We start from the raw sequence: 16,091 nt of genomic DNA, 5'->3' as shown, positions 1-16,091 counted from the left end.
TATCATACATGTATGAATATTTATGCCTAAACATATATAAACATAAATAAACATATATAAAGATAGTATCTTTATCTCAAGGACCATCTTTGAAGAAAAGTGATTATTTGCATTTAAATTTACCCGACCTTTCGTGAACTAAGTACAAGTTTTCACAAAATACCGTGTTACCCGACCTGACGCGCACTCCGGTGGTGAACGACGTGGTCCCTCGTTATCTCTTTGTAAAATCATTCGAACTTACATGTATGTATATTCCCATTTGCATATATGAAAACTACACTACTGAAACAAAATAAATCGAATAAATTCAATCACTGATTTCAATGTCTTTTAATTGACGTAAGCATCACTCCGAGGTACAAAAAGGTTAAATACATGTTTTATTTTTTTTTAAATCACATTACCACAAGACTGATTTTAACATTGTCAATTTCGACAGCGTAAGATTTATTTATTCTAAAGATGAATAAGTAATGAACCAGGGACCTTTCCCCCCCGTAATTGCATCCTTATTATATTTCTCATATAAAAATTGATTCTCAACTGTTCCCAAAAGATCTTAATTCATTTTATTTGTCATTTCATTTCATTTTATTTCAATTATTTTCCTTTCATTTATTTTCTTTTTTTCCCATATCGTTCATTCCATTTCATTAAATTTTCTTCCTGTCCATTCCATTTCCAATCATTTCATTTCAATAAACCTTCATTTCATTTCACCAACCATTATAAAAACAACAACGTATAAACACTGCTACATGTGAAATATACATGTGATAATACAAACAATTAAAGAAAAACATAATAATTGTTTTCGTTTCAATAAGCCTATGTTCACTTCGGAAACTACCTGTCTGCTGGCCTCTACGACGACTTTTTTTTAAATACAATTCATTCGTTCATAAGTGGTACTGCTGCTTCATCATCCCGCTTCCGGGCATCTGGGACGAACGAATCGCTGACGTCATCTTCTTGACGACCACCACCACGACGACGAGGAGAACTATCATGATCGCTGCCATGGCAACGATAGCCAGCATCCAGGGGTTGAAAGAGGAGATCGTGGGTTTACCGTCTGCAAGGTGGAAACAGATAATCATGGGAAATGATGAGAATGACGGTTCAGAAAGGTTTTTGTTTTAACGATAAATATAGATACATTCAGATAAGTGAAGAAACGATTGAAGCTACAATGAACCCGCCCCCCCCCCCCCCCCACTCAGTGTGTTATTAGGGTACGCATATGCGTGTTCCAAGCGACCCCCCCCCCCCTTTCAGCAAAAGTCCGATGTGTAAAGTCAATACGGGTCGACCTTTTTCTTTTGTTATACGAGCCTTTTTCAGCACCCCCAACCCCCCCTTTCAGCAAAAGTCCGGTGTGTAAAGTCAATACGGGTCGACCTTTTCTTTTGTTACGAGCCGGAGAGTTTTGGAACACGCATGCGGTCATTTCGAAACCTGAGTGGGGGGGCCGGGCGGGACAATGAAAATACCCCAGAAAATCTATTTCGGACAGAACTAGGCCCATTGGACTTCAAATTTCTGTACCTTATAACATATAGAGCTCAGTGAACACGTGCAGGAAATTCGTTACATGCAGTTACCATTCACTTAAACGTAAAAATATTTCCGGCAATTTACCGCGCCAACAATAATGTGAGTGAGCCGTAAATATGTACAAAATAACTTTTGATTTGTGAAATTAATTTAATAACATAAAAACATACCGTATGAAATCCATTCCTTCTGCTCGTAATTCTCTTGGCTACGTCTAAATCTGATTGGTCCACGGCTGATCCTCGTACGCGCAAGCGTAGACTTTGAGCCTGTGACATCACGACGTTGACGCGCATTCAGCCCGCTTGGGCATGTGACGTCGCATTCTGTGAGGTTCCCGTTGTTGCGTCACAGACGAGCAGGTCGCAGTGGATGTAGACCTAGAAATACACAGAAAACACAAATATTTTGATCTTGTCTACTGAAAATGAACTTTGTAGAACATGCTTACCATTTCGGTAAAGTTTTTTGCTTAATCCCTTCCACTTCTCTCTTAATTTTCTTTTCCATATTACGAAAAGAATATTAATTCATGTATTTTAATGAATGATATTAAATCAATTCAATCTAGCTGAATTTAATTTAAAGAAAAATGCCAAATGCACACAATTATTGTAACAGAAAATGGTGGGAGAGTTTACAATTGAAGAAAATAATTGTTTGCGAAATCACGTAAAACGGAACGTCACGACGAAGCATATAAGAGAGAACTACATGCGGTATTATCTGCCGTAGATGTGTGACCATGATTTGTACATCCCTTGAGAGACCAATGCCAGTAAATGATGAGAGCAAATAGTGGCATGAATGGCCTGCCATAGTTAAGTACAACTTAAAGTTGATCTTAGTCTTTGTGAAAACACCCCCTGTTGTCTAAGAAAAAATGGGGGAAATGGAGAGGGGTAAGTTGTGTTAATTTTGTGCTTACCCTGTTGCCTAAGCCAACAAAACGGAAGGTTGTCATGGTGACTCCGACAAAGTCGAGCTGGTCTGGACTGATCACAGTGCTCTCATCAACTGAACAACTATTATGTAAAGGGAGAAATAGCGAGAGAGAGAACGAGAGAGTCGGTAAGAGAAAGGGGAGGGAGAGAAAGGGAGAGAGACAGTAAGAGAGATAACAAGAGCGATAGATAGAGAGAGAGAGAGAGAGAGAGAGAGAGGGGGGAGATGAAGCAAGATGGAGATAGAGAAAGTGAGAGAAAGAGGGGAGGGAGAGAGAGAGAGAGAGAGACAGAGTGAGGGAGAGAGAGAACAAGATCGGTAGATAGATAGAGAGAGGGAGAGGGGGGGGGGGGGGAAAGAGATCAAGACAGTGACACATAGATATAGAGGGAGATATGGACAAGGAGGAGACAAACGCAGAGAAAGGGGAGGAGAGTCGGTGTGAAAAGGGGAGGGAGAGAGAGGCAGAGAGGGAGAGAGAGAGAGAGAGAGAGAAAAGTGGAGGAGAGAAAGAAACAAATTAAAAATGAGAAATGAGATAAGAAAGGAAGAATGGGAGAGGGAGAGAGAGAGACGAAACAATAGGTTCAGACATCATGACACATAATGATTTTCAGCCAAAGTGTCTTGAGAAAGCAAAAGATGTGATCGCAATTATAAGCATTTACCATTATCGGCATCCTTATCGTACAAAACTGATTTGTGTATCCTACCCAACTTTACCTAAAGCCGTTATAAATGTATTTTGATATTACTGTAATTGTCTATGAATATGATTATCTCTTTTGTAAATTGATCGTAAACTGTTACCAGTGAAAAACAAATTTCGAAATGTATAGTAAATTTACCAATTTGAATTTATTTTAAATTTCAAATTTGAAAATACCTAGGCAGGTGTAAAAATAAATAAATCATTATTTCAACTTCATTTTTACTTCCATAATAACGCATTCAGAGCGATGAGACGGTCACCAGGCCGATAAGAACCCCTACTCATTTGTCAGACTGACCACAACCTTTGTTTGTTACCGGTCACTTTGAGTGGGTCTGGACCCTGTTTCATAAAACTTGTTATCGATAACAGGCTACAATAACTGTTATAAGCTACTGAAATCGTGGCATTTGATTGGCTGAGAGCAAATTCGTCATAGAAAATTTAGCATCCGATATTGGTAACGAGTTTTATGAAACGGGGCCCTGGGGGCGTTTCACAAAGCCTTTTTTCAATGACAAACCAGTGACAAATCTGCTGATAACCAATCAGAAGCAAGGATTTCAGTAGCTTATAACAAAAACTGTCATTTTTCACTGATGTCAAGTTTTGTGGAAACGCCCCCTCTGGTGTTTTCTATAATATACAATGATTATCTTGACATCATGCTCACCCTTCCTCGATAAAGACATACTGATCATCATTGTATGAGTTGGAGGGCGTGGCCACGCATCGCGCGTGATTGACAGGTCGAGGGTTCCGTCCTGAGATGGAACTGAAGCCCCGAAGTAGAGGTCGTCGTTGAGATCCATGTCGACGGGGTAATCGTCCTCCAGGTATTTCTCTTCGAAGTCCTCATCTCTGAAACGATGTTTAGGCAATTCAATTTATTTCAATTAAGGTTTATGAAAACATTTCATTTCATTTCATTTCTTTACTGTGTCAATGTAGGATGATTGTTTATATTTACAATGAACAATCTTGCTTCAACATATGAACATAGGAACCAGGCGCGTACGCAGGGGGGGGGGGGGGGGGGGGTTAGGGTTAAACTCCCCTTGAGTTTTTTTGGTATGTTTTCTGTATGTTTTTGTGACCCCCCCCCCCCCCCTTTTGCCTTTTTTTTTTAATTATTTTTTTATTTAAAAAAAATAAATAAAAAAAATTATGCCAATGGAATACCTAAAAAAGGTAAAACCTTACCCCCTCTCCCCCCCCCCCCCAACGGAACAAAATGTCAAATTTTCAAATTTCGAGACCAAAAAAAAAGAAAAGAAAAAAGTGTCCTCTTTTTTTACGAAAGCATGCACGCATTTCCATGAATCATTGAATTGAAGGCAATTGACAATTAGAGAAAGTTTAAGCGAAAAGCCCAAGTCAAATATCATGCTTGGTTTTGGCGTTGGTTGCCACCACTTCATAATGAAGGCATCCCTTGTCTCTTCGAAAGATTCTATCATAATATACAATATTTCAGAGGTGTTATTTTGTTTAAATTTCTAGCGGTCATCCCTAATCCTAGATCGGAGGGGTATGTTGCCAAAATTCAGGATTTGAAAAATTGCGCCATTTCACCTCTAGATAGTACAAGAAAGAAAGAATAACAGTATATTTCTAGGTGTTATTTTTTAAATTTGTAGCGGTCACGCCTAAATCGGAGGGGGATGTTGTAAAAATTCAGGATTCGAAAAATTGCGCCATTCTACCTGTAAATATCCAAAGCGAAATCATATTGGTCGCTTTTTTGCGCCTTTTTACCTGTAGATATCCAAAGCGAAATCATATTGGCCGCTTTTTTACGCCATTTTACCTCTAGATATCCAAAGCGAAATCATATTGGCCGCTTTTTTGCACCATTTTACCTGTAGATATCCAAAGCGAAATCATATTGGCCGCTTTTTTGCGCCATTTTACCTGTAGATATCCAAAGCGAAATCATATTGGCCGCTGGATTCCTCCGTCACGTTGAGGCGGTAGTTCTTGAGCTCGTATGAGCGTAGTCCCACCCGTCCAGTTCGGTTGTAAGTACAGGTGAATGGGATGTACACATCAGAAACACGGGTTACGACACCATACTCTCGCTCGGTCACTGTGTTGCTGTAAAACTCGAAAGTGGCATCTTCCTGTAAGTTTTAATGAGAGTGAGAGAGAGAGAGAGAGAGAGAGAGAGAAATATATATATAGAGAGAGAGAAATAGAGAGAGAAAGAGAGAGGAGAGAGAAAGAGAGAGAAAGAGAGAGAAAAGAGAAAGAGAGAGAGAGAGAGAAAAAAAAGAGAAAGAGAGAGAAAGAGAGAGAGAGAGAGAGAGAGAGAAAGAAAAGAGAGAAGAGAGAGAAGAGAGAGAGAGAGAGAGAGAAAAAAAAGAGAGATCTGTAATAATTTTCAACATTGGGATCTTTCAGTAAGTTTAAAAAATATGAGAAAGAATAAGATTAAGAGTATAGACGTATATTTAAATTCTATCTAGATTGATAAAGAATGAATTTATTATCTTTCACATGAATGTCTACAGTATTGCTGTAATACTCGAAACTGGAATCTTTCTGTAAGTTTTAAAGAGTCAGAGAGAGAGAGAAAGAGAGAGAGACTGTAATTATTCTCAAAACTGGAACCTTTCCCTGTATTCTAGATTATTAGATATAGAAGGAAGAAAGAATAAAAGTATATTTATAATAGTGATGATAATCCGTTCTTGTATACGCATAACACATTATGTTATAAAGTCTCTATGCGTTTCCAAAGAGCTTTGGACATTTTTATGTTAATTATGTCTAGATTATTAATGAACTAATGAATCTGTCATCTTTCACATGAATGTGAATGTTTACATATTGCATGCAATGCAACACTGTGCTCTGAACGAATTACATTATAACTACCAATGCTGAATAAAAGATTTCGGTAGTTTTTTAACCCACCCCCCCCCTCCCCCCCCCCAAAAAAAAATACAAACTAGAAATGCATGTTTGTACAGATTGTTTCTATATATATAGATAGCTTAGACAGATAACGATATGTGATTGGTCCAGAGCTCGTCACGTGATATCAATTGCGAGGGTCGTAATTGTTATATTTTCCTGGCTGGTCACTTTCCAGTGTTATATTAGCCACCTGGTGAAATGAATATATTTTTAATCAATGCATGTCGCCCTCTTGAGGGCTGTATGTCACCAATTACACAAATTACACCAATACCGAGGGTCAATGTTTTTCCCCATAGTCTTAATTTGTTTCCAAATTTGTTCCCCCCCCCATTTTTTTCTTTCTAAGATTTGTTTTTAAAATGTTTTTTTCCTCCCAATAGGCCTAATGCTTTTTTTCTAAGAATTTTATTTTTCCAATTGTTTTTTCCGTTGAAATTATTTTTTCCCTAATTATCTCGTAGTATTTTTTGTTTCTCACAATTTTTTTGCAAATTTTGTTGTCTCCGAAAAAAAAGGGAATTTTTCAAAAATAAAAAATGAAAAAATAGACCCCCCCCCCCCTTAAATTTTTTAACCAAGGCTATCTGATATATGCGCGCTTCTGGAAAATATGGTCATGAGGGAAAATATAACTCCCTTCAGCGGTCCAAAGAATGCTATATTACACCCCCTGCCAATCAATATCTGTATAATATAAATGGATTTTGTCATCCTCCGCACCATGTAACCCAATAGAAAAGAACTGATTGTCCTTCAGTTTGATAACGGTGTTTAATATATTCAATTTCAGAACACTGTGAACAAACAGACATCACACACCTAAATCTACAAAAGTTTATTAAAGGTAATAACAAGTTTTGGTATGGGGTCATGAAATTGGTTCGAATAAAAATATTGGAAGCATATGCTATCCTATAAAAGTCAATGTTCGTTTTCGCGGTTGAAATCGAGTCTAAAGTTATGAAATTATAAATAATAAACCCTTTATGCTGTATAGCTCCCTCTCAAGGTCAAGATATTAATTAAGCCATAAAACAACGTTTCTTGACTTAAATGGACCAATTGGCTTTTTCCGTTTGGGAAATATATATCACAACTACATATTCTGAGATTTTCATGGTCGCAGCTATTGTTGTATGGCCGTAAGCGCTATTTGAACATTTTCAAAATTTACCGGGAGCACCGGTAAATTTTTATAGTCAATTTTACTCAAAAGCAGAAGTGTTTGAGGGGCTAAATTTTCTAGTGCTTATAATACATCCACAGGGGCATCCAATACATCAAAATTGTACAGAATCACTATCCAGCCAATTTTCAAAATTTCCCAAAACTTTGTATTACCTTTAACTGCATTGTCACAGTGTGATAATTATCTACAGTTTGTCACAGTGTGTCACGAGCTAGACCGCGACCACAGTGAGATTACAGTACTAAATTAAGTGTTAAAACAGTGTAAACACAGGATGAAAAGAGTATTCAGTTTTTAAAACAAATGTGAACACAGTGTGAATAGAGTGTTCAGATTAAAAAACAATGTGAGCACGGTATGGACAAAGGATTCGCTGTGAACAAAGTCAATGTGAACACCACGTAAAGTGTGTTTACAGTGTAAAACAGTGGGAACACAGTATGAAGAAACTGTCCACAGCATAAAAACAGTGTAAATGCAACTATAAACAGAGTGTTCACAGTGTACACAATTCTTCCGGTATTGAAGACAAAGTAGATAAGTACAGCTGTATACATAAAGGTGGGTAATGTGAGCACACTATGAAATTCTTTCTTTCTTTTTTCCAACTTACACTCCTATCATTGTTACATGACGTCAGATTGGTGGAGATAACAATGGCCATTCCATCTGTGGAGATAACCCCCTGGCAATTTTCATCGTTCATGAGCTGGAGGTCGGTCCCGACGGTCGCACCGCCGAGACGCTCCAGAGGAACTCGCACTGACATGCTGGTGGGCGAGCATTCGAGGATGATAGCAGCAACTACAGGGGGTGTGAACAAATAATAAGTAATTGCCAGTGGTATTACTTTGAAGGGCGTCAACATACTTTAAAGTCAAGACGTCACATGCAATACGTATATTCCAATTTCAATGATATATGAGAAAGGGCATAATTTTCTTTCAAAACATTACAACAACAAGAGCAATGCTTTTAACTTACTACAAATAAAGCTTTAGATTTGGGGTAGGGGTAATTGTACGTGTGCCCCACCTCCTCAAATCTCACACACATCTAGATCAGTCCCCTCTAAACTCGTACTGATTGCAGGGCTTCCAGGGAGAACAGAGGGACGTTTAAAAAAACTTGTCATCAGTGACAAATGACAGTTTTTGTTATAAGCTCCTGAAATCCTTGCTTCTGATTGGTTATCAACAGATTTGTCACTCAATTTTGTCATTTGTCATTGAAAAAAGGCTTTGTGAAACGGGTCCTTGGCTGTTTTGGGGTAGTTCAAAGGCACATTATTTTGTGGAAATTCGGGTGGCCAGGGTATTTATGAATAGTATACGAAATTATTTGAAACATGCCATTAAAGGTCACTGGAAGGTCAGTGTCCAAGGCTACCCTGGGCATGCTGGGTAAACAAACATAATAATATATATATATATATATATTTTTTTTTTTTTTAATACTATAATAAGTATTGTTGTTGTAATATTATTATTATTTTTATTAGTAGTAGTATAGTAGTATCATTAGGTGGTCTGTCGTTCGACAGATCACCTATTGTTTTCGTCAGAATTTTCTTTATTATTATTTATTCTTTATTAGGTGGTCTGTTGTCAACAGACCACCTATTGATTTCGTCAGAATTTTCTTTATTATTATTATTATTTATTCTTTATTTTTATTTATTTCTTCCCGTTTTTTGTTTATCGGTTAACTCAAGATCGGTTGTGTTAATTTCTTTCAATTTCAAGACAGTAATAGGTCATTGTCATGAGACGTGACAGGAACATTTTCAAGGTCATCAGGTTATCGTGACGTCATCCAGGCGCCATTTCGTGAAATCACGTTATCCATCATATCTTTATGATGCATAAGCAAAGGTCATTCATATTCATTATCACATATACTTAAGGTCAAGGGTCAACAGGTCATGTCATCAAAGGTCACATAAAGGTCATGACGCGCGCGTACGCGTGCGTCAAAATTTTAGAATGGTCAAAATCACCTAACTATTAAAGGAGAGTACGAATCAGGTCATTTTAAGCATTTCAAAATTTTCCGTCCGTAAGTGTCCCCGCGCGCGTTGCGCGCGCTCAAAGCGCGTGGAAAAGGTCAAATTCAAATTTTTTACATGATTTAGATTCCTCTTACCGTTAATGACAATTTACATTAATTTTAGTCACCCTTGACCTTTCATAAGGCCGTGAGCGCGCGTCAAAGATCAAAATCCGCGCGTGCTGCTATGGGCAATATAATGCAAATTTGATCAAAAAACATGCCAATTTAAAAATCAAAATAGCTCTTCAGATAGTCCATTCACCCCAACTTTTATATCATGGTTAGAAAAAGCATGAGTTGGAGATATGATTTCATGTCTCATTTGACCCTCAATTAACTCATGACGTCATCATAATGGCCTCCGAACTCATAATTTTAATTTGCATATTATGACGTCAGCATATTTTTGGAAAATTGATTGTATCTCTGTAAATATTGATCAATTTTCTTTCAAATTTTGATATGTTCTACCTGAGAATATTCTCTACAAATACAGTCACCACAAAATTTCATTTTGACAAAGGTATCATGGCGTTTTTGCGATTAAAGGAGGCATGTCAAATTTTCACATTTTGCGTGTATTCTCTATGGGACATGACTTTTTCTCAATCTGGTTTCTACATTCTCGTCTTTCGCGAGCAATATCTCCGTCGTTTTATCTTTGTTTACGCTGAGCTTTGAGTATGTTGTAGCTGAGAAAATAAGCTATCATAAGTGTGCCCTTTATTTTTCGATCAGATGCCGGGATCATGCTCATATTTCACTTACAAAGTGGGATTTGATAATTCCATTTTCCGTTTACGTGTAATCTCTATGGGAAATGTTTTGGTATATCGGTAACGCACTTGACTTCCGACCTCGAGGTCCCTGGTTCGAGTCCGGGCGTCTCCAACAATTTTTTTTCTTCACTTTTTTTTCTTTTTGACCTTTCACTGTACCATCTCCTTTGAATATTAAAACACGTAGAATCGCAAATAATGTAATAAACAACCATATTTACTTTATTATTACCCTATTATCACTAGATCCATTACTTTTGACGTGTAATCCTTTTGGGAGATGACTTTTTCTCAAATCTGGATTCTACATTCTTGTCTTTTGCGAGCAATATCGCCGTTATTTCGGCTTGGTTTTTGTCGATTTTTGAGTATGTTGTAGCTGAGACTATACGCTATCTAAATCTTCTCTAATTTTGTTCAGTCTGATGTCATCGTGGTCTGTTGATGATAATCATCAACATCATCATCATCATCGTCATCACCATTACTATCAAGATCATCATCATCATGATCATCATGATGATCATCATTGTTTACATGTCTATATAACTTCTCCCTTTCTCAATATAGTAAATATTATAATCTCTCATAAGACTTGAAGACAGACCACCTAATTCGTCCCCATGACGAATTAAATTTCTAGTTTTTATTTATTTCTTCCCGTTTTTTGTTTATCGGTTAACTCAAGATCAGTTGTGTTAATTTCTTTCAATTTTAACACAGTAATAGGTCATTGTCATGAGACGTGACAGGAACATTTTCAAGGTCATCAGGTTATCGTGACGTCATCCAGGCGCCATTTTGTGTAATCACATTATCCATCATATCTTCATGATGCGTACTCAAAGTTCATTCATATTCATATCACATATATTTCAGGTCAAGGGTCAACAGGTCATGTCATCAAAGGTCACATAAAGGTCATGACGCGCGCGTATGTGCGCGTCAAAATTTAAAATTGCTCAAAATCACTTAACTACTAAAGGAGAGTACGAATCAGGTCATTTTAAGCATTTCAAAATTTTCCGTCCGTACTTGTCCCCGCGCGCGGTGCGCGCGCTCACAACGCGCGGAAAAGGTCAAATTCAATTTGTTTACATGATTTGGATTCCTCTTACCGTAAATGACAATTTACATTAATTTCAGTCACTCTTGACCTTTCATAAGGCCGTGAGCGCGCGTCAAAGTTCAAATTCCGCGCGTGCTGCTATGGGCAATATAATGTAAATTTGATCAAAAACATGCTACTTTATAAATCGAAATAGCTCTTCAGATAGTCCGTCGACCCCCAATTTTTATATCATAGTTGGAAAGAACATGAGTTGGAGATATGATTTCATACCCCCCTGACTCGTACAAAGTGAAACAAAATCTTCATATTTGCATCTAAACTAAAGAAAATGTATTTTGTTGATGACGTCAGATTTCGATATGTTGTAGCTGAGATAATTCTCTATCAGAAATATGACATTTATTGTTCATTTAGATGACGTCATCATACTGAAATATTCGATTAAATGCGACAATGCATAATTTGTCATATTTGCGTGTTATGTCTATGGGAGGTCACTTTTTTCAAAACATGAATCTGCATGACAATGTGTTTTGACCAGTATCTCGGTTGTTATTCAACAGTTTTCTCCCAAATTTTAGTATGTTGTAGCTGAGACTATTTGCTATCTAAATATTTTCCTCATTTTTTCAATCAGATGTCAGGATCATGCTCATACTCATCATCGTCATCATCATCAATATCATCATCATCATCATCATCATCAATGTCACCATCATCATCATCATCATGGTCTGAAGATGATTATCATTGTTTACATGTCATATATAATTTCTCCCATTCTCAAATCTATCATGAGACTTAGACAGACCACCTTATTCGTCTTCGTGACGAATTAAATTTCTAGTTATTATTATTAATATCATAATTTTTGTTCATTATAACTTTTATCATTATCATCATTACATTTACTGTTCTTATCATTCTCCTTCTTCTAATAATAATCATTATAATCATAGTTATTATCAAATATGCCATATCATTATAATCGTTTATATATTATTATCAATCTTGTCAGTGTTGATATTATAACTATTGCGATTATTATTGCTATTATTATCATTATGCCTATTAGACTCATTATTATTATAATTATTATCATTATTTTTGTTGCTGTTGTTGTTGGCGACTTGTTGATCATGTTTATTCAATATAATTTGAAGTGTTATTTTAAAATGCACTAAACTATAATGATGTTGATTTTTTTCATATGAGTTGTATGTACATTTGTTGAATGTTTATTTAACATTTATTTGCTACACCTGTGAATGATGGAAATTATCTATATAAAAAAAAAAAAAAAAAAAAAGTTATCATTATTACTGAAAATCCTCCAAACCTGTTTTGACTGTCACGGGTCCAATAGGGGACAGCTCATAATCCTGACTGAGGAGAGCTGCCACGTTCACGTTGTACATGCGGTCTGGCAATAAATTATCGATGGAGGCGCTGTTTGCATTACCTCCGTATACGAGTTCTAAAGGAATGGATAAATAAAATTAATTGAGTAACTGATTGAATTAGTTAGAAATTAACCAACGAACAACCAACTCCCTGTAACAAAGAACAAACAAGAAATAGGTCTAATCGAACGCCGTTAATGTCCGTATTCATTAATTAAGTAAATTACGATTTGTTATGGTAATGTGTGAAGGTTAACGTACTAATCCCTTAGCGTTGGCGTCAAAGTGCCCTAGCCCTGCCTCCGACAAAATCCAATCTGTCATACGTACCTTAAGAATATACAAAAGACGAATGTGCCCAACCATTAATTTGGGGTTCCACATATGGGGCCTGCAAAATATTGCTTAATTATTAAACATTCGCCACTCTTGAATTTTGTCAATTTCCAGAACACTTTAAAATTTAAAATTAAAGAGAAGGTAAAGTTCCGGGGAGAGGTGAACAATAATTTGTGAGCGTTATGATTGTTGTTAATATGCAAGTGTGAAAGATCATCAGATATACAATTTTCCCTGAAAAGCATGGCTCTTCAAATACCTTCATATTCTAAATATGACAAGAAACAGCTTATACATGAGGCCCCATTTTTATGCCACATGATTGAGTCCCATATACATCTTTTTGTGTACAGTGCGTGTTACTTTGCAAGACAGGGCCAGATTTCTTATCATATTAATGACTCCAAAACTTTGCAGTACACACCAATACTTATATGATACATGATCAACTTGTTCTGATCGCCTCCACACCGTTTCTTTCACAATGCAATCGCATGGCCAGACTCAACTTTAATTCGAATTTTGGATAACTTAACAGTCTAATATTCATCTGAACAGATCTGTTATGCAACATGTTTTAAATGCCTACTTGATGTTACGAAATAGAAAACAATATCGACACCTCATGTGAAAGATTTTTTATTTTACTTCGATATTACATCTTCACGTATTTCCCTGTTTCATCAAACTTGTTATCAATAACAATTGCTTACATTTCTATGACAAACTTGCTCTCAGCCAATGAAATGCCACGATTTCAGTAGCTTATCACAGTTATTGAAACTTGCTATGGATAACAAGTTTCATGAAACAGGGTCAATGTTCCCTTTTCTGTTGTTTTCTCTATTTTCCTGGTCTAAAACTAGTCCAGGGGTGTTTCACAAAGACTAAGATCGACTTTAAGTTGGACTTAACTATGACAGGCCTTTCATGCCACTGGTCGCTGTCACCAACGGTCTCTCAATTATGATATTTAGATAATATATTTTCTTTCAATAATGAACTATCATAAAAGGTAAATTCTGTAGATTTGTGACCACGATTCGCACGCCCCTTGAGAGACCAATGCCAGGAATGGTTAGAGGAACTAGTGGCCATGAACGTCCTGCCATAGTAAAGTCCAACTTAAAGTCGATCTTAGTCTTTGTGAAACACTCCTGAGGTATACAATGCCCGGTAATATAACTTGTGAAATCACTGATTAACGAGATTTTATTTTTATTTATGGACCAGTGATGGGAAGATGGACTTTGGTTTTTAGGTAGAATCAACATTATCAACTGTAAACAGATAAGCAATTAACAAATAATTGATTAGCGGCTCGATTGACTTTGTCCTAAATCAGGGCAGGCGATAACAAAACAGGATCCTGCTAAAGTTACTAGACCTTTTATTCAAAGAAAGGCAGAACCAAATTGACAATTGACTTTGGTTTAACCTCAATGTAATTTTTTTACAAAGTCAATGCTTTTTTTTTTCATCAGCGGGGCTAAACTGTCCGAAGGTTCATATAAATAATGACAATCTTAGTAGACACCGCCATTTTTCTACTCCCGAAAACCCCCATCTTTCTCTTTCTCTTTCTCACATTTCTTTTCCCTTTTTTCATTCCCTCTGTCGTCACCTTTCTCCCTCGTGTTATCGATTTGTACTGTTTCTTTATTCTGTTTGCGTATCTTTGTTTGTTTTTTATAATTAGAATTTCATTTCAAATTTAAATATTTGAAACAAAAATCAAAATGCATTTAAATCACACTTGGTACTAATAGGGTAATAAAATCAAATTTTCTGTTTTGGAAAAAAAAAAGAAGAGTACTTTCATCAATTTTGTTTTGTTTTCGACTATGTGATAACAAATATCTCAAAGAGAACACAAATTTATAAGTTGGGCCAGGCAAATGATTACTTTTCGGTAGATTTTCCAATATATAAAACTCGAAACTCTAATTTTTCGTTTTTCGACCGTGGTCACCTGATACTTACCGGAACTGACGTCAGCGTTGTCTTCATCAGCCAGCCAATACTGAACTCTGTAACCGACTACGTCACAGCTTGTCTCTGATTGTGTCCACGTGACCAGCATGCTTGTTTGTGTAGCGACGACGGCAAGATCACTTGGGTTAGCGTCCTGGAGTTGGAAATCTTTAAAAATAAACGGTCATGATATTATCAGGAGGGTGTTTCACAAAGATCCTAAGTTGAACTTAACTCTAAGTTGGACTTAACAATTATGGAAAGCCGTTAGCATCTATGAAAATATTTTGTAAAAGTTATTTTAAAGGCATAACATGTTGATTGAAAACATTCATATTTTGCGGAATTTATATTGGAAAGAAGAAGATAAAAGAAGAAAAAAAGAAGGAGAAAAAGAAGGAAAAGGGATGAAGAGAGATGAGGAGAGGAGAGGGGGAGGGGGTTGGAAGAGGAGGAGGGGGGAATGAGGAAGTCGAAGACCCCAAGCTGAGCTCGCATTGGAATCTCTTATGTCAAATATATGCATATTAATGAGCAGTAATAAGTACGTAAAAAGATCAAATATCATTTGTCTCTTCCGGCTCGAATTATACATATTACAAGCGAAACAACTTTGAAATCAGCATGAATTGAACATAAAAACACCATACCTTTTGGAGATATTTCGCATATGTAACTTAGTGCTTTGTCACAAACGAGAGATACAAGATCACCGGTGGGTTGGAGAGCCGCGCAGTCCAGACGACCGTTGCCAGGGGAACCGGCCTCCCAGAGATCGTTCTGCCAATCGGTCGATTCTGTGCAATCGACCCAGCGCCATTCGCCCTCTACGGACTGATCCGAATAGCCTGTATTAAAAAGACGATTTGAAACAAAGAGGTGCGATTTCTGCTTAACTATTACCCAGTTGTCCAAAGTGTAATGCTTTATACATTGACAAGACAGTATAATAAACTACGAGACTACTGAGTAATGCTACTCATTGCGGATATAGTATTTTTGATCCCTTGTTGACTAAAATTGCGAGACAAACGAATGTCACTTGCGATATTATTTTCGATAATGGTAATATTTCTCTTACACATTATTTGGGTTTGTTCGCTTTGCATAATTTTCACTGCACTCACGCGGTGACCAGATG

At 36.8% G+C, this 16,091-nt stretch overlaps 1 protein-coding gene and 1 long non-coding RNA gene across 2 annotated transcripts in view; both read right to left on the bottom strand.

Moving 5' to 3' along the window:
* Window positions 1–687: 687 nt before the first annotated feature.
* On the bottom strand, window positions 688–3,960 carry LOC115928145. The gene is made up of 4 exons (XR_004065915.1): window positions 3,891–3,960; window positions 2,489–2,585; window positions 1,731–1,940; window positions 688–1,078 (listed from the first exon to the last, which is right to left on the bottom strand). It is a non-coding gene; the product is annotated as an uncharacterized LOC115928145 (long non-coding RNA).
* LOC115928254 (ZP domain-containing protein-like) overlaps window positions 903–16,091 on the bottom strand; it is a gene marked incomplete at its 5' end in the record, with an annotated part of 15,810 nt that continues 621 nt past the window's right edge. Inside the window, 9 exons of the mRNA XM_030995319.1 lie at window positions 903–1,078; window positions 1,862–1,940; window positions 2,489–2,577; window positions 3,891–4,078; window positions 5,132–5,340; window positions 7,945–8,135; window positions 12,574–12,711; window positions 14,960–15,118; window positions 15,601–15,798. Of these exons, the coding sequence (XP_030851179.1) occupies window positions 903–1,078; window positions 1,862–1,940; window positions 2,489–2,577; window positions 3,891–4,078; window positions 5,132–5,340; window positions 7,945–8,135; window positions 12,574–12,711; window positions 14,960–15,118; window positions 15,601–15,798 (1,427 nt within the window). The remainder of the gene's footprint in view (window positions 1,079–1,861; window positions 1,941–2,488; window positions 2,578–3,890; window positions 4,079–5,131; window positions 5,341–7,944; window positions 8,136–12,573; window positions 12,712–14,959; window positions 15,119–15,600; window positions 15,799–16,091) is intronic.

This window comes from Strongylocentrotus purpuratus, unplaced genomic scaffold, assembly GCF_000002235.5.
Source record: "Strongylocentrotus purpuratus isolate Spur 01 unplaced genomic scaffold, Spur_5.0 spur5_contig_852, whole genome shotgun sequence".
Taxonomy (NCBI): Eukaryota; Metazoa; Echinodermata; class Echinoidea; order Camarodonta; family Strongylocentrotidae; genus Strongylocentrotus; species Strongylocentrotus purpuratus.
Note: the sequence above shows the minus strand (reverse complement) of the source record. Positions and strands in the feature narration are given on the sequence as shown.